Source organism: Polypterus senegalus, chromosome 2 (assembly GCF_016835505.1).
Source record: "Polypterus senegalus isolate Bchr_013 chromosome 2, ASM1683550v1, whole genome shotgun sequence".
NCBI classification, from domain to species: domain Eukaryota; kingdom Metazoa; phylum Chordata; class Cladistia; order Polypteriformes; family Polypteridae; genus Polypterus; species Polypterus senegalus.
In genome coordinates, this window is record NC_053155.1 from 279,826,362 (window position 1) to 279,854,175 (window position 27,814).

The 27,814-nt window shown below is 36.7% G+C and overlaps 1 protein-coding gene across 2 annotated transcripts in view; it reads right to left on the reverse strand.

Moving 5' to 3' along the window:
* arrb1 (arrestin, beta 1) overlaps positions 1–27,814 on the reverse strand; it is a 297,593-nt gene that overhangs the window by 12,933 nt on the left and 256,846 nt on the right. For both annotated transcript variants that reach the window (XM_039745638.1, XM_039745637.1), the window contains exons 10-14: positions 25,509–25,593; positions 24,644–24,716; positions 23,723–23,860; positions 22,863–22,946; positions 2,753–2,776 (exon numbers count right to left, since the gene is read on the reverse strand). In XM_039745638.1, coding sequence (XP_039601572.1) covers positions 2,753–2,776; positions 22,863–22,946; positions 23,723–23,860; positions 24,644–24,716; positions 25,509–25,593 — 404 coding nt within the window. The remainder of the gene's footprint in view (positions 1–2,752; positions 2,777–22,862; positions 22,947–23,722; positions 23,861–24,643; positions 24,717–25,508; positions 25,594–27,814) is intronic.

The following is a 27,814-nucleotide window of genomic DNA, read 5'->3' on the forward strand; positions in this document are numbered from 1 at the left end:
TCTGTAGGTAATTTTTCATAAATAAAAAAACTGTTTCAAATAAGTCTTTCATCATCAGATTAGGCACAGTAAAGCCGTATTTTTTGCATTGTATTGGTTTATTTAATATTTATTTAAATATATTTGTAGTTTTTCATTTTAATTAGAAGAAAAAGAAAAAAAAACATGGCTTGACAAAAGATCAGAGAGTTTTGCACTATTCCATTATGCTAACAATGGGCTATATGTTTCATAATTATTACTGCCATTTTCAGTGGTAAATGGCAAAATATTAAAAGTCAACTAAAAAGTCACCGGTAAAATTAACCCTAAATAACTGCTAACAGCAAAGCTACCTGGATATTGTCTCATACCTCTCTGAAAACTCTCCTGCAGCGTCCCTTGTCTGGCACTGAATACAGCTAAATCGCTGTGTTTAACATCTGAGTCTTTCTGACGTTTTTCCACTTCTTTATGACGGTCAGGATGTGTGGTTTTTAAATGTTTAAATAGGTTGCTTGTATTACCACTGTGTTGAACATTCTTGTCACAAATACTGCATTGAGCTACATTTTTTTTCAGTTTGTGAAAAGTAGCACCATACAATGCTGCGCTTTCTGCTAGCCATTGTCGTACACCATACATCAACATCTGTGCAAGGGGTGGGGGTTTATGGGATTCTTTTTGTGCCTTGGCAAGAAGAATCTTGCCACTGTACCTTACAGAAAAAATTGTAATCGATATTTTCTCTTGATACTCGATACCAAATGAGTACCGTTTGAGTATCGAAGTATCGATTATTGTGGTTTTGATCTGCCCATCCCTAATATGGTGTTTAGCTTTTAAAATATATTACTGTGAAAATGTGAAATAAATAAACACAGCTTTTCTCTACAGTTTTGCTCATGTAGCACTGCACTGCCACTAGGCCGAAAATTGGTTCAGTATTTGTAAGTATTTTGTCGAAAAGGAAAACAATATATTTCAATCAAATGGGCATAAAAAACACAAATGAAATATAAACTTTTTTTTGCAGAAATAATTAGGAAATTTGCATCCATACTTACATATTTATGTGGAAATTGAAACATTTGTAAAAAAAATCAAACAAGAGGCATGTAAGTGTATTACAAATCAGTTCACATCAGCAGTTAGCACAGATTCTTGGCATCTTTAATGTAACACTTCACTGTTTTTATTTGTTTTATTATGTGTAAAGCCCACCTTGAATAGCTGTGTTCTACCGAGAGTGAAAACGTCACGAAGGGATGCTGTAATATAAGAAGCTTTCGATATTTAATTGTAAAAATAATATTACTACTGACATTTCTCCCAATGCCTGTGAAACACTCAGAAATTCACATCACCACATTCACAGACTGTCTTTCCCTAATAGTAAAATGTGATATTTGTCTAAACAGGGAGTAGTATTAATTATATATTTGTTATGTACATTAGCAGTTATTTAAAATAGGATTTGAGAAGAATTGTGTTTGCTTGACTTGTTCTGCATGAAAGAGCATCTACATTTCATTGGGAATAATTGCTCATCAATGGTTATGTTTTGTCCTTAGTTATAAAATGTGATGCAGATCTGCACAAACTGTGGCAAAAGTCTGATATAGCAACACAGAGAAATCAAAACACAACAGATGGCACATTGTGGACAGAGCACGATATGTGTGAAGAGCACAAAACTGGAAGGCGACTTGTTCATGTTTTTATCCATCCATCCATGCATTATCCAACCTGCTATATCCTAACTACAGGGTCACAGGGGTCTGCTGGAGCCAATCTCAGCCAACACAGGGCGCAAGGCAGGAAACAAACCGAGCCTGTACACTGCAAACTCAAATGTAAAAATATTTAATATAATAAATAAAAGCACCCTATTATGTAATGTGTAAAGTCATTTTTGAAATTCTGAATCAAGAAGACTTGAGTCTGATTACAAAAATGTAAGATTTGATTGAAACCTATTTTTGTAAAAGTTGACTTCATTGTATGAGATGTTACTTGATTTTAATAAATTTATTAAAATGTTTTTAAAAATAGATAAATTTAAGGCTTTGATACAATTTAAAAAATATTTTGTTCATCTAAAAAAATTAAAAATCTAATGCACAATATAATATAGGTTTCATTGCTTAAAATGTGTAATGAAAATGTAAGTTATCAAACTCTTTACCTAGTTTATAGTCAATTTCTTTTCCTCATGCAGTAGTGTTACAGTGTGATCATGATTAAAACATTTTAATTTAATTAAGTTTAAATCTAACTACACTTTTTATTTTACCCATCGTAAAATGGTAAAATAAATTTTAAATATTTTATGTAATGGATATGTATATCAATAAATATAATGCTGGAATTCATTCCATTTTTTTTGGATTTATAAAATTACATTTCAGGAGATGGAATTATCAAATATTTTGAAGTGCCTGAAATGAATAGTGAAAACTTCACACAGAGATTTCATAAGATATAACAGTTAAAGTGGTTAATTAAACAGAATATTCCCAAGAGATCTGCTCCTTAGATAAGTAAACATGTGACAGTAGTCTTTATGGAAAATGAAAACAAACATCAAAATAAATGAAATAATAAATAATTAAAAGTGAAATCCTATAATCACTCTACACAAACAATGGATATGTCAGATTTTATGAATAAAACTACTACTATAATTTGTTGTAATATGAGTACAATTGAAATTTAAAATACAATTTATATACAGTAGCTTAGAGAATCTGTTTAAAAGAGTCTTAATTACCTTGAGGCGAGATCTCCCAAGAGGCTGAAATAAATAAACAGCTGTCAACAGATTTTTTTAACAGGGCATAGTCAATTCCAGTTGTTTTTAAAATCAATACATCATGGTTTTGCGGTCCAGGTTTTTACATAAGCATTGAAAATCTCACCTTATTAGGATGTATTGTCTACGTGTTCTACTTGTGAATTGAATTCTGAACTAAACAAACACTGGCTAATTTTGGAATACTGGAAGGTTAATAATAATAACAATAAGAATACATTTTATTTAAGATTTAGGAGATAGATTCTATCCTGGCAGCAACTTACTAAAATTCAAAGAGAAAAAAAATCAGTCAATTACAGAGTAAACATACACAGTCACACATTTTTAACCACAGTGGATGCATTTAGAGTTGACATTTAATGTAACACGAACATCTTTGAGATATCAATGAGAAACCCTAAGCACATGCAATCAAAAAGAAGAAAAGATAATGTGTCTATCTGTGATGCAGGTGCATACTATATTGTTTCTTGTAAACTGACTTTTCAAATTATCACGTGCATTGTGGTGAATATGCATAACACTTTGTAAGGGTAGATTGATGATTGTGCATAGGAGTAGCATCCCCTGAAATATATTTGTGACAGTTCCAATGAACTGATCATAAATGGATTTTATATATATTTTCTTTCACCCAAAAACTAATTTGGCATATGTTTTACTGTAGAATGAATCATTCATTTCACTAAAAAAAATTATTCAATTTAATTCTTCTTAGTAAGCTTTTTGAACAGTTTCATGGTTGCTACTTTTCTTGCATTGCAAAAAAGGTTAAAAATATGTATAACTCTATTCTAACATTTTGATCTTGTTGACAAAATATATTGTCCCTTTTACCGACGAGCAGTCACTCTGAACAGCAGTTTTGTGCATTGCAGGAAGAACAGGAGCTTTAAGCTGCATAAAGCTGCATATGTCAGCTCCACAGACCATATATTTGTCTGTCCACTATTCTCATGCAGATCAAAAGATAGGGGTTTTTTCCAGTTATTCTGCAAAGGTATGCCATAAGTTTAGCACCTTTTCATACTTAGAAGCTGGTGTTCAATAGTAATGTATTTCCATAGTCCTCCTTGCTGTCAACTGAGTCAAACTGACAAGTGTTCTTCTCTTTAAACAAACATCCCACTACATACACAGTTCAAAGTTATGCTGCGTGAATGTTCAAAACACATACATGTTGTATGTGGAACAGATGAAATATGTAGGTCTGTTTTCTGTTTGCATAATCTGAGTAACAATCCAAACAAAATTTGAATTTTTTGGGATTTTCTAAATGCTGATCGTGCTAATATTTAGGTTTCTAGAAGATAGGGTTGCCACCCGTCCTTTAAAATACGGAATCGTCCCGTATTTGAGAATGAAATTGCGCGTCCCGTTTTGAATCAATACGGGACGGGTTTTGTACCGTATTTTTTTTATCATTTTTTTTTAAAGCAGCGTCTCATGCAAATCATCCCACACGTATTTTATGAAGATGCCTCCTTTCCTACTTTTGATTGGGTAATACTTGATGTCATCGTTAGTTTGATTGGTCTTTTTAACTGTCCAGTGAGGAGGGCGGGTCTTTTAAGTAGAGTCTGCAAAGTGTTGGCAGAGAGTAATATTAAAAAAATGGCAGATGCTTCTCCAGGTAACTTCCCGCGTCTTAAAAGTTTCAGAGCTTAAACGCAAGCGGCTGCAAAAATACCACAGAGAGTGGGAGGAAACAAATACTTGGCTGCAGAGAGTTAGCGGAAATTGTTATCAAGCCAACTGCACAATTTGTCGGAGAGCGTTCTCTGTGGCTCATGGGTTAAGGTTGCCACCTGTCCTTTAAAATACGGAATAGTCCCGTATTTGAGAATGAAATTGCGCGTCCCTTATTTTTTTGTATTAAAAGTGGTAACCCTACTAGAAGAATGAATGCCTAGCAAAAAGAGAACATCTGGGGCCTCATGCATAACATTGTGCATAGAATTCACACTAAAACATGGTGTATAGACAAAAGCGTAAATGTTCATACACTCAAATAAATCCAGATGCATAAATAGCTAACTTCCACGTTCTTCTGCTCCATAAATACCGGTCAGCGTGAAAAGTACTGCACGTGCATGCGCCTGCTGCCACTAACCCAAACTCCTCCCAGAATTGCGCCTCTTTGGAATTGCTCAAAATGTCAACTTTAATCTCGAAATTTCCACTTTAATTATGTAGTTTATGTTGTCATTAAAGTAGAACATTAAATGCTTTGTTTTGTATGTGTTCTTCTATGTGGTCTAGGTGTGTGAATCACCACGTGCTTCTTAAACGGGCTTTACCTTCCTCCAGCAGGACACAGAATCCATTACATTCATGATATTACAGCTATCTGAATAATTTAAATACTCAGATGTATACTTGATATCATTTTAATGATGACAGGATATAAAATTAAACATGTGAACACGGTGGCACAGTGATTGTTCACATTTCACGCAAGATACTTGCTGCGCCATGCGCGACCTTCGATGAAATAATTTATTGCAACATTACTGTCTCTTTCAAACATACTAACCCAATTCCTGTCCTTCCTTTTCTTTCTCCAAATACCCAATTACCTTACAATCAGCTCTGTAATAGACATTAAGCCATCTGTAAGCTTATAACGCCAATTCTACAAAACTTTTCAGGAACTTTGAAATATCTTTGTAGTACATGCTTAATTATTCTATCCATCTGTCCTTCCAGTGTCGCACCAGCCCCAGCAAGAATACAGCATGAGGCAGGAACAAGCCGTGAACAAAGCGTCAGCTCCTTGCTAGTGCTGTGACACCATGTCCTCACATGTTTATTATTAACAATGTAGATTATTTAAGTGAAGTTAAAGTTTTATCTGTATAATATAATAAACATATTTTGCTGCATTTCAATCTTAAAAATGATATTGTCATTATATGTAAATACACGCTTTATAAAGTAGCTCAGGCTTACAATATTATAACTGTATTGCAAGTTTACAGTGAGGTAATTATACTTATAAGTACAAACAGTTCTACAAGAAGCACTTGATGGACTGATCGATTGCGTTTATAGTTCTTGGGATGAAATTGTTTCTGAACCGTGAGGTCAGTACAGGAAAGGCTCTGAAGCATTTGTCACATGAGAGCAGTTCAAATAGGCAGCATGGCTTAGGCAGCGTGTGTTTGATGCTGTATACCGATAATTCTCTTTCCAATCAATTGCTGTTGAGCTGTGATTCCACACTCATATACAGTGATATAAATACTCCCAAGTGGTGCAGTGAGAGTAATATGGAAAAACATGATCTGCTGTGGCAGCCCCTAACGGGAGCAGCTGAAAGAAGAAGAAGAAGAAGGTGCAGTGAGAGTAACAATGCTAAAGTAGCTATGGTATTTGAATAGTTTGGCAATTCCATGGACCATTATATTGTTACAGGTCAATTACAATCAGATGCATTAAACTAGTAAACAACATGCAGTTAATTTCAGTATATATGATAAAGCCACGCCAGGGATGTGCATCTAAAAAAGAAAGGGAAACCAGACTGGAATAAAAGCACTGCTTTGACGCCAGGGTTTGAGCTACTGTGAAAACGTATGTGGCTTTACGCCAAGTTTAGGTTTTATACATCGCGATCTGAGCGTGGAAACAGGAGTACGCAACATTTTTGTGCGTATGCACCGTTTATACATGAGGCCCCTGGTCACCCTCATTATCTATTTGTCTGTCTATGATGTGAACAGGCCTACTTTAATTGTATTGTGAAAAAGAATAAACACTCATAAATAGATTTGCTCATACCTATATGATGTTAGTTTTTTCCCCCTTGCAGATTCTGCAAGAATCTGCTTATACTATGTGCTTGATTCAAGTGTCTTTTACAGGGAAAATAAGAATGTGTTCTGGGAGTGGGATAAAGCAGGCTAAAATAACTGCATTTTTTCAAGTGCGGCCAGCAGTTAGATAATGTGAATGAAGCTGAATTTACTTTAAAGAAGAAGAACTATTGACATGAAATATTAGACAGTGGACATTGCTTACAAAAGATTAATGTGGAAGCATCAGCTGTGTTGCAGGGTTACCTTTTAAGAAGATGGCCTCCAATAAATCTAGCATTAGGAGTGAGGGGTTGATGCTACATTTCATAATGTGTTAGGCTACCGACAGCAATGGTAACAAAATAGCAACTGAATAATGCTATAAAAATATTATTTTGTCATATAGTACAACTAAAGGGCAGCATTAAAAACATATCACAGCTTCAAAGTTAAATCCTCAATATTGAGTCAGGAAAGCAAATTAATATGCATAGATTTCAGATTTCTGATCAAAGGGCAAAGTGCTAAATTGTATATCAATGTGATTTCTCATAAATACTGAGATGCACAAACTGAAACGTTCATGTGCACATCTGAGCAAAAGTATGCTGAGAATACTGCACCATGAAAGGACCTGCCCAAACAACTAAGAAACAGGCCAATGGCACAAGACACAAAGAATATTACATACCTCAAAAACACGTAGATATAAAAAAATAATTGAACATATTATGGAAAATTGGAAAAAACTGATAATGATGACTGAGTTTGCTATAAGCATTTTAGCAGCCGGTTAAATTCCTGAGGCAAGTGTTTAGAATAGCTCCATGTGCTAGAAGATGGGGGCAGTGCCCCACTTGCACTTAATGCAGAGATGCCACTGGTTTCAACACACAACAGTATTAGGGAATGTTGTGAATGAGCCACTCTCCAAAATAACAACTATCAGAAACGTATTCATATAAATTAATATGAAAGAAGAAGAATAAAAATGAAACCATTCTAATGAATTTTATAAATTAGAAATATCTTTTTACATTACCTTGTCATTACATTGCTCATGTCATTGAAATTTCTATCTCACATAAAGCTTATACTTTAGGATTATAGACTTTATGTAATATGCATACAACTTGTGTGCATGGAGTGTTACATACTGTATGTAATGCCTGCATATATTTCTGCAAAATAAAAACTGCTTTTCATTAAACAAATATTGTCAGCAGCAGCTTTTTAGAATATCTTCCCATTCCCCAATCTATAGTAATAGGTTTTGCAGTTATTTATACAAGCAAATGGAAAATTACATTTATCCTTATATTCATTATCTGAACAGAACTATTCCTAAACTAGAGGTTATCAAAGAATCAGAGTATTAGATAGGAACGATGAGATGGCAGGTCAACTCATCACTGGAGATATTCATAAAGTTATACTTATAATCACAAGTAAGCATCATCTGGGACCAATTAACAAGGCGTAATTTCTATATCACTGAGTTTAAAATTTAAAAGTTGCTGGCTTAATCTCCAGGGGCATCCTGTATAAACAGTGTGTATGCACATAAATGTTGTGTGCACCCGTTTCCACACTCACAACAGGATGTATAAAAGCTAAACTTGGTGTAAAGCCACGCACATTTTAATGCCAGGTCAATCTCTTGCGTACACAAGTACACAAGTTTTGCAAACTGGCAGCACCCAGCATCAAAGCAGTGCTACTGTTCCTGTATGGTTTCCCTTTTTTTTTTAGATTCACATCCCTGGCGCGGTTTTATCAAATACCTTGAAATTAATCACATATAGTTTTTTAGGTCAAGGCATCTGATTGTAATCAACCTGTAACCATATAATGGTGCAACAAATGGCCAAACTATTCCAAATACCATAGCCGCTTTAGCATTGTTACTTTTGGTGCACCACTCGCAGTATTTTAACCCAGAGTATCTGAGTGTGGAATGACAGCTGTACAGCAACTGATCAGAAAGCTCTATGGCAGAGTGTGTTGAGAGCGGGGAGAAACATTGGGATACAGCTTCAAGCACACGCTGCCTCAGCCATTTGCACAGTCTATTTGAACTTTTCCCATTCGGCAAATGCTTCAGAGCCTTTCCTGTACGGACCTCGTAGTTCAGAAATAGTTTAATCCCAAGAGCTATAAACGCACTGAATCAGTCCATCAAGTGCTCACGGTAGAACTGTTTGAACTTATAAGTACAATTGCCTCACTGTAAACTTGCATTATAGTTGTAATATTGCACAACCTGAGCCACTTAAGCTTTCATATTGTGTATTTTTCACAGTTTTTTTTATCATATTATTATTGCTGTTGTTGTTTTGCCATTTTATACGAAAATAAGTTTATGGATGATTTGCATATTGATTCTCATTGTACCATAAGATAACCATAATGGAATTCAAATCAATTCAATAGAAGAGAGCGAGTCTATTTAGACGGCCAGGCACTATCTTGTTGGAGCTCTTGATATAATTTTAAAGATGAAATGCAGTAAAGTATATATATATATATACTGTATATATATATATACTAATAAAATACTGGAAAGTCCTGCCGTTGCCTGCTCCTGCTGTTAGCTCTTTTGAATCGACTATATGTCAATTGTCTGGGCCAGTTCCAACCATCATTGCAACTGTCTACTGTCCTCCTAAGTCTAACAACAATTTTTTGAACGATCTTGCTACCTTCCTTACCAATCTATCTGTAATTACTCCAAATATAATTCTGCTGGGGGATTTTAACATACATCTGGACAATACCAATATCCCTCTCACTAGAGACTTTTTATCTTGCCTGGAAAGTTTTGGATACCAGCAGCACACTGATGTTCCTACTCATTGTAAAGGACATATCTTGGACCTGATTTGCTGCTCTGGTGTTGTTCCTTTTAATCTTACAGCAGATTAACTCACTATAACCGACCACTTTCTCCTCTCATTCAACGCTAAACTTACCTTTTCTGTTCCTAAGCTTACACGTCTCATAGCCTTTCGTAACATTAAGAATATCAACTTGAATTTGCTGTCTTCTAGAATTGATTCGCAAATGGACTTTTATAATTTATCCTCTCCCATAGAACTGGTCTCATATTATGACACTTGTCTTAATGGTATTCTTAATTCTCTGGCTCCGCTAAAAAATCTGTTTCTTTTTCCTTTTCTGCCCCCTGGTTTACGCCTGAACTTTGGCTTCTGAAAGCTAAAGGCAGGCAACTTGAAAGGTTGTTTAAAAAAAACAGACTCTTTGTCCACAAAGAGATGTATAAAAATCATCTACTCTATTACAAGGATTGTATAGCTCAAACCAAATCTAATTATTACACTCAGTTAATTACTAGTAATACAGGTAACACCAAGTCTTTGTTTTCTTTACTTAATAATGTTACACAACCTCCAGACTCTTTACCATCTCACCTTCACTCAACTGCCTTCTGTAATTCTCTTATGTCTTTTTCAATGAGAAAATCCAAAAGATACATCAGCACCTTGGTCCAGATCCTTTCTGTATTTCTTCTGAACTACACTCACCTATTCACTCTTTCTCTTCTTTCCAGCTTCCCACTTCCTCTGAAATCTCAGATCTCATCTGCAAATCCAAGTCATCTACTTGTCAGCTGGACCCCCTGCCTACAGTTTTGGTTAAAGCCTGCCTCCCCTCTCTAGTCCCTCTTATTTCTGCCATCATTCACTCTTCTCTTACTACTGGTATTATTCCCTCATCTTTCAAAACTGCTGCTATAACCCCAATATTAAAAAAACCTGGTTGTGATCCTACTAATTTCAATAATTTTCGCCCCATTTCTAACTTGCCCTTTATCTCCAAAATTCTTGAAAAATAGTAGCTATCCAACTTCACACCCACTTGTCTCACAATAATCTATATGAGAAGTTCCAGTCTGGTTTTCGCCCCCTTCATAGTACAGAAACAGCACTTGTTAAAATTACTAATGACCTCCTTATGGCTGCTGATTCTGGTCTAATCACTATTCTCATCCTTCTTGATCTGAGTGCGGCCTTTGATACTATTTGTCATACCACTCTCCTTAATAGATTATCTTTGATTGGCATTACTCACACTCCACTTGATTGGTTTAGATCTTACCTTTCAGGCCACACTCAGTTCATACAGCTTAAAACTTTCACATCCCAACCCACCGCTGTTACTTCTGGTGTGCCCCAAGGCTCTGTCCTGGGGCCTCTTCTTTTTATTATTTACCTTCTTCCCCTTGGCAATATTTTTCACAAATATAACATTAATTTTCACTGTTATGCTGATGACACCCAGCTCTACCTTGCTGGTAAACCCACCTCCTCTTTTCCACCACCCTCACTTATTGATTGCATTTCTGAAATTAAATCCTGGTTCTCTTCAAATTTTCTTAAATTAAACAGTGACAAAACTGAGGTTCTCCTCATTGGTTCAAAATCATCATTATCCAAAACCAATAATCTTTCTTTTATTATTGATAACTCTGTTGTTTCCCCATCATCTCAGGTCAAGAGTCTGGGTGTCATCCTCGACAGTACTCTATCTTTCCAATGTCACATTAATAACATCACCCGGTCTGCTTACTTCCACTTACGTAATATTAATCGCATTCGTCCCTCCCTCACTCCTCATACTACTGCCATTCTTGTTCATAGTCTTGTCACTTCTCGGCTGGACTACTGCAATTCACTCCTCTTTGGTCTCCCTAATAAATCTCTTCACAAGCTTCAGTTAGTCCAGAATTCTGCAGCACATATCATCACTGGAATCCCATCTTTTCACCATATTACTCCGGTCTTGCAGCAGCTTCATTGGCTCCCGATCAAGTTTCGTATTGATTTTAAGATTCTGCTACTAACTTTTAAGGCCATCCATAACCTCGCACCTCCATATCTGTCTGACCTTCTACATGTTGCCATTCCATCCCGTAACCTTAGATCCTCTTCCTCCACCCATCTGACCATTCCTCCTCCCGTCTAACCACCATGGGAGCAGAGCTTTCAGCCGTTCTGCTCCCAAGCACTGGAACTCATTACCTCGGATCTCCAAATATCAAATCATATTCATCTTTCAAATGTAAACTTAAAACACATTTGTTTAAAATGGCTTTTCTTCTTCCTCCTAATTATAGTGGTTTTGTTTGGTTTTAATTTTTAGATTTTCTGATGTTTTAAGTTGTTTATAATTGTGTTTTGTATTTATTTATTTATTTATTGTTTGTTCGGTGTCCTTGAGTTCACTGAAAGGCGCCTTGTATAAATAAAATGTATTATTATTATTAAAAGGCAAAGCCCTCACTGACTGACTGACTCACTCACTCACTCACTGACCCACTCATCACTAATTCTCCAACTTCCCGTGTAGGTAGAAGGCTGAAATTTGGCAGGCTCATTCCTTACAGCTTCCTTACAAAAGTTGGGCCAGTTTCATTTCAAAATTCTACGCGTAATGGTCATAACTAGAAGGTATATTTCTCCATATGCTGTAATAGAGTTGAGCTCAAAAGACTGGGGGGCGGAGTTTCGTGTGACATCATCATGCCTCCCACGTAATCACGTGAACTGACTGTCAATGCAGTACGTGAGAAACCGCTGAAGAAAACATGCATTATATAATTGAGAAGGCAGCGAAACAATAATAAGAGAGTGAGTTACATATACAACCATATTAATGAGTGCTGCTACTTCGGAAACAAAGCACGGTGTAAACCTAAAGTTTAAATTAAGTTCATAGACACGCTACGCTGGCGTTGTCATGCCCACGGGTAATCACGGGATACAAGTTTAATGAGAGGACGCAAGATATAAACGAGAGTTTTGATCACTTTGTAACTAAGTTAAAATTGCAGGTAAAGGGCTGTGCTTATGCAAATTCTGAGAGACTCTATTTGTGGGGATTGACAGTTAAGGCGGGTGGGGAGTCACGCCATCATCTCCCTCCCATTCACCTCATTTCGCCTCAGCTGACCTCCGCAGCTGACATAGTCTTACAGAAGTGACTTTATGACGCTGCTACCAAATACTCACAGAAAAATCCACAAGTTAATACACACACTGTCTGTAGAGTTTCTCCACACTGAATCCTCCAGGCACTACTTACAAAAGGTTACATTGACAATCCAATCAGTATTACGCTATTTTTAAAATGTTTCCTTTTCTTAGCACAAGCACAGCTGAGAAGCTTCGATGCATGTGCTCCTGGGTTTTAGCCTCACCTGGGGAGGCAAAAAGGGAGGGTGGGGGTTAAGGGGAAGAGAAAGAGAGCAGGCTTGATCTATATCTAATCTATCATCTCAATCTTTATAATTATAACTATCAACGTAATAATAAGCTGCATGGCAACAACTCTTGGGGGAATAGGAAATTAAGACCTAAACTATTTCACTTCCAGTTAAGACTATAATATGACACCAAAAACTCAGAATCAGTGTCTCCATGATGGGACAGTTAACTTCGTAAGCTGGAATGTTAAAGGCCTGAATCACGAATTAAAGAGAAAGAAAGTACTTTCTCACCTAACAGGTCTAAATGCTAAAATAGTATTTTTACAGGAAACCCACTTACTAAGTAAGGATCAGTTCCGCTGCAAAAGACTGGACTGGCCAAATGTTCCATTCTAGTTTTACAAAGAAAACTAGAGGGGTGGGAATTCTCATACATAGAACAGTACCATTTGTAGCATCAGATGTAGTATTGGATCCTGAAGGGAGATATGTGATGGTCATGGGAGACTTATCTAACTGTAAAATGATTTTGATAAATGTTTATGCACCTAATGTTGATGATAAGGAATTTATACAAAATTTATTTGCATCCATTCCCAATCTGAACACTCATAAACTTATAATGGCTGGGGACTTTAATTGTGTTCTAAATCCACTTTTAGATAAGACTTCCTCCACAGGGGAACGCAACTAACACCGCAAAGATAATTACAAAGTTTATAACTGATCACAACTTATCAGATCCCTGGAGGTTTTAAACCCAAATTCAAGAACATATTCTTTCTACTCACCAGTACATCATTGCTACTCAAGGATTGATTACTTCTTTATAGATAATAACTTCTTGCCTAAGATTAAATCTTGTAAATACGATGCTATTGTTATTTCAGACCATGCTCCGATGATCTTGGAGCTGAAATTACTAAGCCCCATACACTCACCCCGAGATGGCGTCTCAATCCGCTTCTATTAGCTGACGAGAATTGTACTGAATTTATATCCAAACAAATTGAATTCTTTCTAGAGACAAATACATCCCCTGAGATCTCTGCAGGAATACTCTGGGAAACTCTTAAGGCCTTCTTAAGAGGACAGATTATCTCATATCTTTCCCACAGAAATAAATCCGCGAAGAAAGTAGCAGAGATAAAAAGCGAAATTACTAAAATAGATGAAGAACATGCCAGACTACCAAGCGAGACTCTACATAAGAGGAGGCAGGCTCTACATTCAGAATTAAACCTCTTGACAACTAAAGAAACCGAACAACTAATTTACAAATCCAGACATCATTATTATGAACATGGAGAGAAAGCTAATAAGCTTTTAGCGCAACAAATTCACAAGCAAGAAGTGCAACGCAATCTCGTAATTACTAACACGAATGGAGATAAAATCATCGAACACAAAAATATAATGTACACTTTTAGAGACTACTATAAATCCCTATATACTACTGAGTTTAAAGAAGACAATATACAATCTAATGCATTTCTGGATAAATTACAGATACCACAAATTGACGCTATTAGTGTGGAGGAGCTCGATAAACCTCTGTCATTATCAAATTACTGGATGCTATAAAGTCACTCCAAGGTGGAAAAGCAGCAGGCCCTGATGGCTACCCTGCAGAGTTTTACAAGAAATTCTCCGCTCAGCTAGCTCCCTCCTATTAGCAACATTTACAGAAGCCAGAGATAACCAATCTCTTCCACAAACCTTTCGCCAAGCACTAATCACTGTCTTTCCAAAACAAAATAAGGACTTATTACAATGTGCATCATACAGACCAATTTCACTTCTGAATAACGACGTTAAAATACTCTCTAAAATCATAGCTAGAAGGATGGAGAAAGTGCTCCCTCAATAATATCACAAGACCAAACTGGATTTATTAGGGGCCGACACTTATCTTCAAATCTTCGACGCCTGTTTAATGTAATATACTCACCAACTAAATCAAACACCCCAGAAATATTATTATCATTGGATGCAGAAAAGCATTCGACATGATTGAATGGAAATACCTTTTACTATTTTGGAGAAGTTTGGGTTTGGCCCAACATTTGTGCATGGATTAAATTACTGTATACTAACCCAGAAGCTTCAGTTTGCATCAATAACATTTGCTCAGACTACTTTAAACTAGAACGTGGCACAAGACAAGGATGCCCTTTGTCACCACTGCTGTTTGCAATTGCCATTGAACCACTGGCAATACATTGTCGAAATACTGATCAGATAAAGGGGATTAGCAGAGAAGGACTGGAACAGAAAATCTCATTATATGCAGATGACATGGTACTGTATATATCGGACCCAGAAAATTCTGTGCCTGCAGTCTTAGCAGCACTCACAGAATTTCAAAAGCTCTCTGGTCTCAGAATTAATCTGAATAAAAGTGTACTCTTTCCGTGAATTCGCAAGCATATAATATTAGATTAGACACCCTTCCTTTTATCATTGCAGAACAGTTTAAATACCTCGGGTAAACATCACAAGTAAACATAAAGCTCTTTATCAAAAAATTTCGTCGTCTGTATGGAAAAAATTAAACAAGACTTGCATAGATGGTCAACCCTTCATCTCACACTAGCTGGAAGAATTAACACTGTTAAGATGAATATTCTTCCTAAGCTCCTTTTTATTTCAAAACATACCAATATACATTAATAAATCGTTCTTTAAGCAATTAGATTCAACAATAACCTCATTTATTTGGAATTCTAAACATCCACGCATCAAAAGAGCGACCCTACAAAGACAAAAGGCAGAAGGCGGCATGGCTCTACCTAACTTCCAGTTTTATTACTGGGCGGCAAATATACAGTCGATAAGAACCTGGACACAAATAGAAGAACATACACAGGCATGGACCGCAATAGAAGTAAAATCCTGCAGTACTTCTTTGTATTCCTTGCTTTGTGCTCCAATAAACACACGCTATCGGCAATACACTAATAACCCAATTGTGCTCCACTCACTTAGAATCTGGAACCAATGTAGAAAGCATTTTAAGACGGAGAAGCTTCTTTCTGTGGCACCCTGCAAAAGAACCACCTCTTTCAACCCTCACAAACATATGCAGTTTTTAATATCTGGAAAAATTTGGAATTAACTTGCTTAGAGATCTTTATATAGACAACGTCTTTGCATCCTATGAACAATTACATTCCAAATTTAACATTCCAGCTACAAATTTCTTTCACTATCTTCAAATCAGGAACTTTGTTAAACAGAACCTTCCAGATTTTCCTCATCTTGCACCCTCATCCACGCTGGAAAAATTATTGCTCAATTTCAAGGAGTTAGACTCCATCTCTACAATATATAAAATCCTTTTACAATCCCTTCCTTTCAAAGATCCAAGAGGACACTGGGAAAATGACCTCTCAATTAATATATCAGAAAAGGAGTGGAAAGTAGCAATGCAGAGAATTCACTCAAGCTCCATATGCAAAGCATACAATTATACAACTCAAAATTATATATCGAGCACATCTGTCTCGACTAAAACTCTCCAAAATGTTTCCAGGGCATGATCCAACCTGCGAACGCTGCAACCAAGCCCCAGCCTCACTAGGTCACATGTTCTGGGCCTGCTCCAAATTAACATTATTCTGGACAAAAATTTTAATTACCTCTCAGACAGTCTTGGACTCACAATCCCTCCTAACCCATTAACAGCTGTGTTTGGGGTTCTTCCAGAGGGTCTTAAAGTGGAGAAAGACAAACAAACTGTGATTGCATTCACTACACTGTTGGCACGCAGACTTATTCTGATAAACTGGAAGAACCCAAACTCTCCTCTTTAAGTCAGTGGGAAACTGATGTGTTATATTATTTAAAATTGGAAAAATCAAATACTCAGTTAGAGGATCTGTGCAGACTTTTTCAAAACATGGCAGGATCTAATCAGTAATATTTTGAAATGATTTTATAAAGCACAGAGAATTTGTTGATTTAGGTATTTTTAAAAGCCTTAAATTTTACACCGCTTGGCTTGCTCTCTCTCTCAAGGGTGGGGATCGATCTGTTCTTAGCATAATTTTTTTTTGTAAAACTTGATTGCTATGTATTGATTGTAATAAAATTAATAAATAAATAAAAAAAAAATATATATATTTTTCACAAATATAACATTAATTTTCACTGTTATGCTGATGACACCCAGCTCTGCCTTGCTGGTAAACCCACCTCCTCTTTTCCACCACCCTCACTTATTGATTGCATTTCTGAAATTAAATCCTGGTTCTCTTCAAATTTTCTTAAATTAAACAGTGACAAAACTGAGGTTCTCCTCATTGGTTCAAAATCATCATTATCCAAAACCAATAATCTTTCTTTTATTATTGATAACTCTGTTGTTTCCCCATCATCTCAGGTCAAGAGTCTGGGTGTCATCCTCGACAGTACTCTATCTTTCCAATGTCACATTAATAACATCACCCGGTCTGCTTACTTCCACTTACGTAATATTAATCGCATTCGTCCCTCCCTCACTCCTCATACTACTGCCATTCTTGTTCATAGTCTTGTCACTTCTCGGCTGGACTACTGCAATTCACTCCTCTTTGGTCTCCCTAATAAATCTCTTCACAAGCTTCAGTTAGTCCAGAATTCTGCAGCACATATCATCACTGGAATCCCATCTTTTCACCATATTACTCCGGTCTTGCAGCAGCTTCATTGGCTCCCGATCAAGTTTCGTATTGATTTTAAGATTCTGCTACTAACTTTTAAAGCCATCCATAACCTCGCACCTCCATATCTATCTGACCTTCTACATGTTGCCATTCCATCCCGTAACCTTAGATCCTCTTCCTCCACCCACATTCCTCCCTCCCGTCTAACCACCATGGGGAGCAGATCTTTCAGCCGTTCTGCTCCCAAGCACTGGAAGTCATTACCTGCGGATCTCCGAAATATCAAATCATATTCTTCTTTCAAATGAAAACTTAAAACACATTTGTTTAAAATGGCTTTTTCTTCTTCCTCCTAATTATAGTGGTGTTGTTTGGTTTTAATTTTTAGATTTTCTGATGTTTTAAGTTGTTTATAATTGTGTTTTGTATTTATTTATTTATTTATTTATTGTTTGTTCGGTGTCCTTGAGTTCACTGAAAGGCGCCTTGTATAAATAAAATGTATTATTATTATTAAAAGGCAAAGCCCTCACTGACTGACTGACTCACTCACTCACTCACTCCTGACCCACTCATCACTAATTCTCCAACTTCCCGTGTAGGTAGAAGGCTGAAATTTGGCAGGCTCATTCCTTACAGCTTCCTTACAAAAGTTGGGCCAGTTTCATTTCAAAATTCTACGCGTAATGGTCATAACTAGAAGGTATATTTCTCCATATGCTGTAATAGAGTTGAGCTCAAAAGACGTGGGGGGGCGGAGTTTCGTGTGACATCATCATGCCTCCCACGTAATCACGTGAACTGACTGTCAATGCAGTACGTAGAAAACCGCTGAAGAAAACATGCATTATATAATTGAGAAGGCAGCGAAACAATAATAAGAGAGTGAGTTACATATACAACCATATTAATGAGTGCTGCTACTTCGGAAACAAAGCACGGTGTAAACCTAAAGTTTAAATTAAGTTCATAGACACGCTGCCGCTGGCGTTTGTCATGCCCACGGGTAATGCGGGATACAAGTTTAATGAGAGGACGCAAGATATAAACGAGAGTTTTGATCACTTTGTAACTAAGTTAAAATTGCAGGTAAAGGGCTGTGCTTATGCAAATTCTGAGAGACTCTATTTGTGGGGGATTGACAGTTAAGGCGGGTGGGGGAGTCACGTCATCATCTCCCCTCCCATTCAGCTCATTTCGCTCTCAGCTGAGCTCCGCAGCTGACCTCCGCAGCTGACATAGTCTTACAGAAGTGACTTTATGACGCTGCTACCAAATACTCACAGAAAAATCCACAAGTTAATACACACACTGTCTGTAGAGTTTCTCCACACTGAATCCTCCAGGCACTACTTACAAAAGGTTACATTGACAATCCAATCGTATTACGTTATTTTTAAAATGTTTCCTTTTCTTAGCACAAGCACAGCTGAGAAGCTTCGATGCATGTGCTCCATAACGTGTTAAAAAATAATGCATTTAATCACACTTTCAATTCCAAGCAAACGGGAACTTCTGTCAATGTATGATTTCCTGGTACACCGATTACATTGATCAGCGCTTGCCGATTCATTTTATCACGGTGTAAACCTAAACTTTAAATTAAGTTCATAGACACGCTGCCGCTGGCGTTTGTCATACCCACGGGTAATGCGGGATACAAGTTTAATGAGAGGACGCAGGATATAAACGAGAGTTTTGATCACTTTGTAACCAAGTTAAAATTGCAGGTAAAGGGCTGTGCTTATGCAAATTCCGAGAGACTGTGTTTGTGGGGGAGTCACGTCATCATCTCCCCTCCCATTCACCTCATTTCGCTCTGAGCTGAGCTCCGAAGCTAACGCAGTCTTACAGAAGTGACTTTGTGACGCTGCAACCAAATACTCACAGAAAAATCCACAAGTTAATACACACACTGTCTGTAGAGTTTCTCCAAACTGAATCCTCCAGGCACTACTTACAAAAGGTTACATTGACAATCGTGTTACGTTATTTTTAAAATGTTTCCTTTTCTTAGCACAAGCACAGCTGAGAAGCTTCGATGCATGTGCTCCATAACGCGTTAAAAAATCATGCATTTAATCACACTTTCAATTCCAAGCAAAGGGGAACTTGTCAATGCATGATTTCCTGGTACACCGATTACATTGATCAGCGTTTCCCGATTCATTTTACCCTCGCACCCAAATGGTTTGAGAAGAAGTATGACAAAATATGACGTTAACAATGAAAAACAGATCACCAATTGAATCTTTATGAATAATCAATTCGCCATCAATAATTGTTTTGGTAAAGCCATACTCAGTGTAATCCTCCTTCCATTTTATAAATTTTCTGCCACTAGCCATGATTAAATGAACGTAAAAAAGTAAGAGCGAAACAAGGGTGACTTATTCAGGCAGGCAGGCGATGGCTCAATAGCTCGAATTTGGATACAAGTAGTCATCATTGCAAGAAAATGTTATGCAATGATGACTAAATCTAACTAGACTTTATATATTCAGGTTTTGACTTTATATATTCAAGTTTTGACTTTATATATTCAGGAATGACTTTATATATTCAAGTTTTCACTTTATATATTCCAGCGCTGACTTTATATATTCAAGTTTTGACTTTATATATTCAGAAAAAGGTTTTGATTTTATATATACCGACGCTGACTTTATATATTAAAGTTTTAACTTTATATATTCTGACTCCAACTTTATATATTCAGAAAATCAATGTATTTGCCTGTTTGGCACCCCATAGTATATGTGTCTGTGTATATATGTAGACATGTATGTATATATATTGTCACGCTTGGGTCACAGATTTGCACAGAGACACAGGAGGTCGTAGAAACAAGAAGGATTTTTATTCAAACACTGCAAACACATGAGCTTAAACGTGCTCCATGACAAGTCAGAGATGACAGTTCCGCTAGGAGCAGAGAGAGAGATAAAAGCAAACAATCAATTCCAAAACTGACAGGCGCTGCGCAAGGCTTATAAGTCGGCGGAGTACAGCGCGAGGCTAGTATTACGCGTTATAGTGCAAGGATAAGGAGCAATGTGAGGGTAGTCAGTGTTTCAGGGTTTGTGGTTTTCCCAGGGGCGTCTGTCTCTATTTGGGGTGCGATCAGCTCTCCAGCTCACTATATATATATATATATATGCCAGCAACACTCATGACAATGACAAAACAATTACGTTGTCAATCATGTTACGTTATTATTAAAATGTTTCCTTTTCTTTTTACTTCTCCGCTGCCAAGCTGGTATTTTGCTATATATATATATTTATATATATAGATATACGATGTGTATATATATATATATATATATATATATATATATATATACAGTAGATACTGTATATATATGTATAGATATGACAACACTTATATCAATGACAAAACAATTACATTAACAATCATGTTACGTTATTTTTTAAATTTTTCCTTTTCTTTTTCATAACTTCTTTAACACACTACTTCTCCGCTGCGAAGCGCGGGTATTCTCCTAGTACATATATATAATACAGCAACATTTTTAACTTCATTTAAATAATGTATATTGTTAATGATTAAATATGCAAAGAATCAGTCCCGCAGCAGTAGTGATGAGCTGTTACCCCATTCAGCGATTGTTCCTGCCTCATGCTGTATGCTTTCTAGGACTGGCATGACCCTGGATGGAAAGATTGATGGAATAATTAAACATGTACTCCGAAGATGTTTCAATGTTCCTTAAAAGTTTTGAAGAATGGCTTGACATTTATTAAAGAGCCGATTGTGTGGCAATTGGTTATTTGGAGAAAGAAAAGGAAGGACAAGAATCAGCGCACAGCAAGCATCTTGCAGAAGGCAGGAACAATCTCTAGTAGGGGCGTCAGCTTGTCGCTCCCACTGTGCCGTGCCTCAATGTTTTATACATGCTTTAATTTCTATCATCATGAAAATTCCATCAAATATACATCTTAGTATTTAAATTGTTGAGAGAACTGTAATATCATTAATGTAATGTATTCTGTGTCCTGTCAGTGTAAGAGAAAGCCCATTTAAGAAGCACGTAGTGATTCACACACATAAGAGTACATAGAAGAACACTGTCACAAACTCCACAAAGAGCCATAGCAAGGTTTGGGGAAGCCACCCGTATATTTGGTTTCCTGGCTGCAAATTGCAAGTAAATGGTAGCACTGATGTGCACAAAACCAAGTCCAAAACAGAACTGAGAGAATAGGGAAAAGGTGGAGGCTTTTAATGGGGAAGACATGAAGTGAGGTCAATGGGGTCAGGCTCATAAGGGTCTTCAACCATAGGCTCAAGCCCAGACGTGATATCACTGGGGCCAGAGCCGGCAAAGTCTTCTTCCATGGGCTCGGACCCAGAAGTGACGTCAAGAGGGCCAGATGGAATCTCTCATGAATGGTCTGCAGGAAAGGGAGAAAAAGAGTGCACTCTGCCATATTCCGGTCTAATTTGGAATTGCCCTTATTCAAGCCCTTTAGCTGCCTCCCATGCACAAATGTGTGACAGCACATAGAATATGAAGCATTTAATGTGCTGCTTTAGTTACGATGGGATTTGAGAAACTAGTAAATTAAACAATTTTAAGATGAAGTTTATAACATTATACTTTAAAGACAAAATAAACTATTAAAGTGGAAATTTCAACATTTTTTTCACACTGTGTCCCAGTTTGTTTTTCTTTTCTCTGTACCCTAATATGCTTCCATATGACACTCAGACGGTGGGCTACAACTCGCCTTTCCATAGCGACTTTGATATCTGACCACTTCTTATTTATTTCGGGCACTGTGTGACTTTCTGAACTTTTGAGTTTCTCCACCACTCTGTTACTCGGTTAACTTCCTTTTGTTGTTTATATCACTGCTTAAACCAACAGATGGTACATTTTTCCTTGCCTCTACTTGGTATTCGCCAAAATTCTTCTTTTTCCCCTTTGCTTTTGCAGTTGTCTTTTCACAGAACACAAAACATAAGGAGCTATTTATATTTATTTGCATATTCAAAGAGGCGTAATACTGGGAGGAGTCGGAGTGAAGCGGCAGGCGTGTGCGTGAACGTTACTTTTCATACTCATTTAATGAGCGGAAGAACGTAGAGGTTTGCATATGCACAGATTTATGCATCTGGATTTTTTTGTGCGTACGCACATCTCCGCTTTTTTCCGTACGCCACATTTTAGTGTGAATTCTACACACGCCGTTATGCATGAGGCCCCAGGTCACAATCTGACCTTAAGCAAATAAAATTTTCATGTGCTCCATATAAAACAATGTTTAAATTTAATCTTGACATCTCGTCATTTAAGATATTCTTTTTCAAAGTGATAAAGGAATAAAACATTTTAAAAATAAATGGAATGATGAATAGCTTACCCGCCTCGAGATACAACTAGCTTAACCTTTACTTTATATGAAACAATGATGCCTAGAATCTCTTTGTTGGCGCCATCTCGTAACCTAGAAATTAAAAAATGGGCAATTAATATGCTGGATTTTTATACGACAGGATACCCTAACAAAATGTCAGTTAACAATCACCAATTTTTTACCATCATAGTTTTTTATTTCAAACCAACAATTAGCACTGTGGAAAGATCAAAAGGAATGTAATGAATGCTAAATTTAAACTCACAAGAGTATTAATAACTTCATATACCATACATTTTAATGACAAAAATCATATGGAGGTTTCTCACATTTTTACCTTCTAAAGGACATGTTTAAAAAGAAAAACTAATTAAAAACTAAGAGGTAAAGCGAACATTCATCCTTATTTGACAGTGTAGCCCATGGTGCTAATTCAGCCCTGCACATCCACAAGCATGGTCATTATGAAGCTGTCCAGAGTAAGGATATGAGACTTATACCCTATGCTCACTGTTCTCTTCTCCCTGACTATCTCAGCACTCCAGTCAAGAAGACCTCCACCAGTCTGAGAATTGCAGAGATCAGCAAGCCCCTTCTCCATGTCTTTTAGTCCTTTTACAACATAAGATACGCCATCTGATGAACAAGCTTTTATTTGACTACCACAAGAGCCAGACACCACAGTGTCACAACAGTTTTCTCTTTTGATTAACATGTACTCCATAAATACTCCATCATTAAATGCGGTGGTCCATTGTACTCTAACCCTTCATGAGGTTTCCATCTTTTTATTTTGAAAAATAATACTACTTACATTAATCTAGATACTGCTTATGTGAAAAGAAATTATTATTTAACATACTTACAAAGTACTGGAAGCAAGGTTTGTATCCTCATGTTTAAGTTTCCCATCAAGAGCCAATCCTCTTTTCTCACGGTTATTAGCAAGGAATGGAGTGAGCGTATACACCTTGCAGAAAGTAGCACTTGGAGCCACTACATCGCTGAAGAAAAATATCCAACATATTATCTGAATAAGTGTTCTAAAACATCCATAAAATAAGGCAATGCTTCAGTTTTCTATGCCTGACTTGTTCTGACATGGCATGGGTTTGTCAAAGGGCATGTTTAATCATACTAAGCCATTCTTGAGTAGCCAATTTAAGTATACATATGTATGGGATATGGAATGGAACCGGTCTAACCATATAAAACCCACTGGAACCCGAGGAGACTGCCCATTTGTGTATATAGGCAGAGACTGCATTGGAAATCTAAACATGATCCTTGAAGATCTCAGTTATCAATGAAAACTTCTGCACCTTCTCCAATTGTAGAAATGCAGTCAGTCTATAGGAAGCCTCCACCATGCTTCACCTTTGGCTGCAGACATGTATCTATATAGCCCTCTCCAGCTCACTTATGGACAAACTGCCAAAACTTTCAAATTTGGCTCATCAGTCCAGAACACTTGTACCTCAGTGTATTTGTGTGCACTTGCACTTTGTGTGTTTCTATCTGAATTTCTTGGTTTTCTTTCCATTTTGTGTCTTTGGTACCAACTACAGCATGTGTTTAGTGGCAGCTTTTAGCAACATACTTACAATATTAAACACCAGCAGATCAGAAATTAATATCAATATCTGTATTTATGTTATGCTTTCTGCTGCATACATAGTAAACCTGAAGAATAGGTGATGTTTAAAAATAACAGAGCTTTCAATTTTCTGATTGACTGTTGTTAAGTACATAACCAAAAATAGAAAATTAAACATTGGGTAACTTACTCTGACTCTTCTACAGCCACTGGACACTTGTATTGTGCCGTGTTAAACAGGCAGATATCTGCATACTGACGGACTGTAAAAAGGCGCAAACACACTCCTTTTAATTATTAAGTCATAGTTAAAACATTCTTATTTTTCATACACAGTCAGTTTGGATTGGTGTTGTATATTTTATCTGTGCATTTATTTGATAAGACTGTTAATTTCAACATAGAGTCACAGGCAACATCATCGGGTGCACTTCCCTAAATATATTACCAGCCCAACACTCAAGACCACACACCTACACTCTCTCAAAGAAACCAAATGAGAAAGCAGTTTAATACAAATATATTTTGCAATGTGGCAGGAAAAAGCAGCACAGAGAAAAAACGTAAGACAAGATAAGAGAGGAACAGACAGTAAGAAAAAACATAGATGCCAGAAACTGAACATAAAGGGCTGTAAGGCCCCAATCCATCACAAAGTCTTTAAATATCCTACCAGAAAAGAACAGCCTTATTTGTTTGGCCATTTTTGATTTTATATGTACAAAATTGAAGTACATGCAGTATATAGTTAGGTAGTTTATTACAAGGAGTGTTAGGACTCAGCAAATGTATTTTTAGACAGTGTTAAATATCCAGGGGCACATTGATTAAAATGTACATTTTTTATAGTAAAAAAGGGAAAGGTGAAACAACAGTACAGTACAAATTCTCCTTATATTTGTTTTATATATTGATTAAAAGTTATCAGATGTGTGTTTTCCTTCAGCTATGGCTAGATCAATATAGCTATCACATATCTTTCGAATTAAATTAACCAAATTCAAAAACTGACAAAAATGTAAACATAAATCAAGAAATAATATCAAAATAATTACCTGATATCTTTATCTTCTTCACAGTCTTGTTTGTGTTATTTGTCACATGGACATTAACATTTATTGGCTCTCCATGGTAATACATCTGTAAGTGATACCAGACATTATGAACATTCACAAATGTTTTAATTACCTTACAACCACTTGATTCGGGAATTATTTAATTTTGTATTTCAATATTACAGACACAAGCAACAGATTATTAATAACACTAACAATAGAAGTAAAATTACTTGACACATTTTGGAAAAAAACAATGTTAAAATAGATAGTATATAAGAACAACATATATATTCTTGAAATAAAATCCATTAAAAAGGTTTCTTCTTTAAATTATATTTATTAGATTAAATGTACAGTAAGGGGATACCTCATGTTTATCTAAAAATACAGAATCTAGTTCTAATAATTACATAAAAATTTGCAAATTGATTAAGAAAATTATTTCACCTAATATAGCCGAAAGATTAACCTCAAAATACCTCAAAATGAATGAGGAAATATAGAGAATTCTGGGGATATGAGAGTTACTAATAAACCCCAGTGAACCCTTGAAAGCCTGAAAATAAAAAATTCTGGAGAGTCCTTAAACACAATTTTAAAAACATGTTAAAATTTTATAAATTACTCATTGCCCATTAAGGAATCTGCAAGAACATACTGCAGCAGAGTGAAGAAAGCTCTTTCCAAGCAGGACTGAAAGGCGTCTGTCTGAGAGTACTTTACAGGGTGGATATCAATGCTATTGTCTCTGCCATTCCATCCAAGGGACATGGCAGACCACGTCAGACCAGAGATTAATCAACATACTAAGACTGAGTGTCACCTGGTTGCTAAGCACGCAAGATAAGTGACTTATTAATCAAGCTGTGTTATTTTGCCAACACTCAATTTACTCTGCTTATGTTTGAGGCATCTTAAGTTAATCTATGTGTGAATACAAAGTGTAGCTTTCTCTCTTAATGTGTGTCACAAAAATAGGAAGCCAAAATCACTGGCCTTATTAGGCTGTCAGAGTGCAGTGTTTCTATTGTTGTTCATGAGAGATACTTGTGTTACTGGCATGAACCTATAGCAGTTTTACTTCAGTTACCAGCAGTCAGTAGAAGTCCACTTTAAAAGGATTTAGAATTCTGAGAAAAATGATTAGAGGAGGTAGTGCAGTGGTCTGTTAAAAGTAAGCATCTAAGCTTGTTTATTTCATAAAATGTAATATTCCTGCATTATGCTGGCATGATTTTTCTTTTTTTTTTTTTTTTTTGCATACTGTAGAATTTGATTTCTCTACTTAATATGCATATAACACATACCATTCTGCATATACAATAACTTGTATGTTTCATAATACAAGAGTAAGATTTCAGTGTTCAACCAATGGGACCCCAGCTTTAATTGCCATGGAATTTTGTTGAACTTTTCATGCAGTCCCCGTTTCAAGATAAACTACACAAAAAAATTAAAGGAACACTTTGAAAACACATCAAATCTCAAAGGGAAATTATCATGCTGCACATTTATAGTGATAAGGACTGGGTAATGTGTAGGAATGAAAGGATGCCACATTCCATTCCACGTTTGATGGAAATGAAAATTATCAATCTACAGAGGGCTGAATTCAAAGACACCCCAAAAATCAAAGTCCATTTTGCTGAAATAACATTGCAGCAACTCATAATTGTACTTTGTAATAGTAGTAGTAGTTTGTATTGCCCCCACATGCATGTATGCATGCCTGACAACATCAGGTTTGGCATGCTCCTAATGAGACAACGAATGGTGTCCTGGGGGATGTCCTCCCAGATCTGGAACAGGGCATCACTGAGCTCCTGGACAGACTGAGGTGCAACCTGGCAGCGTCAGATGGACCAAAACATAATGTCCCAGAGGTGTTCTATTGGATTGAGGTCAGGCGAGCATGGGAGCCAGTTAATGGTATAAATTCCTTCATCCTCCATGAACTGCCTGCATACTCTCACCACATGAGGCCAGGCATTGTTGTACACCAGGAGGAACCCAGGAGCCACTGCACCAGCATAGGGGTTGACAATGGGTCCAAGGATTTCATTCCGATACCTAATGGCAGTCAAGGTGCTGTTGTCTAGCCTGTAGTGGCTTGCGCGTCTCTCGATGGATATGCCTCCACAGACCATCCCTGACCCACCACTAAACCGGTCATGCTGAACGATGTTACAAGCAGGGTGAAAATGCTCTCATCTGTGAAAAGCACAGGGTGCCAGTGGTGGACCTGCTAACTCTGGTATTCTATGGCAAATGCCAATTGAGCTCCACGGTGCCAGGCAGTGAGC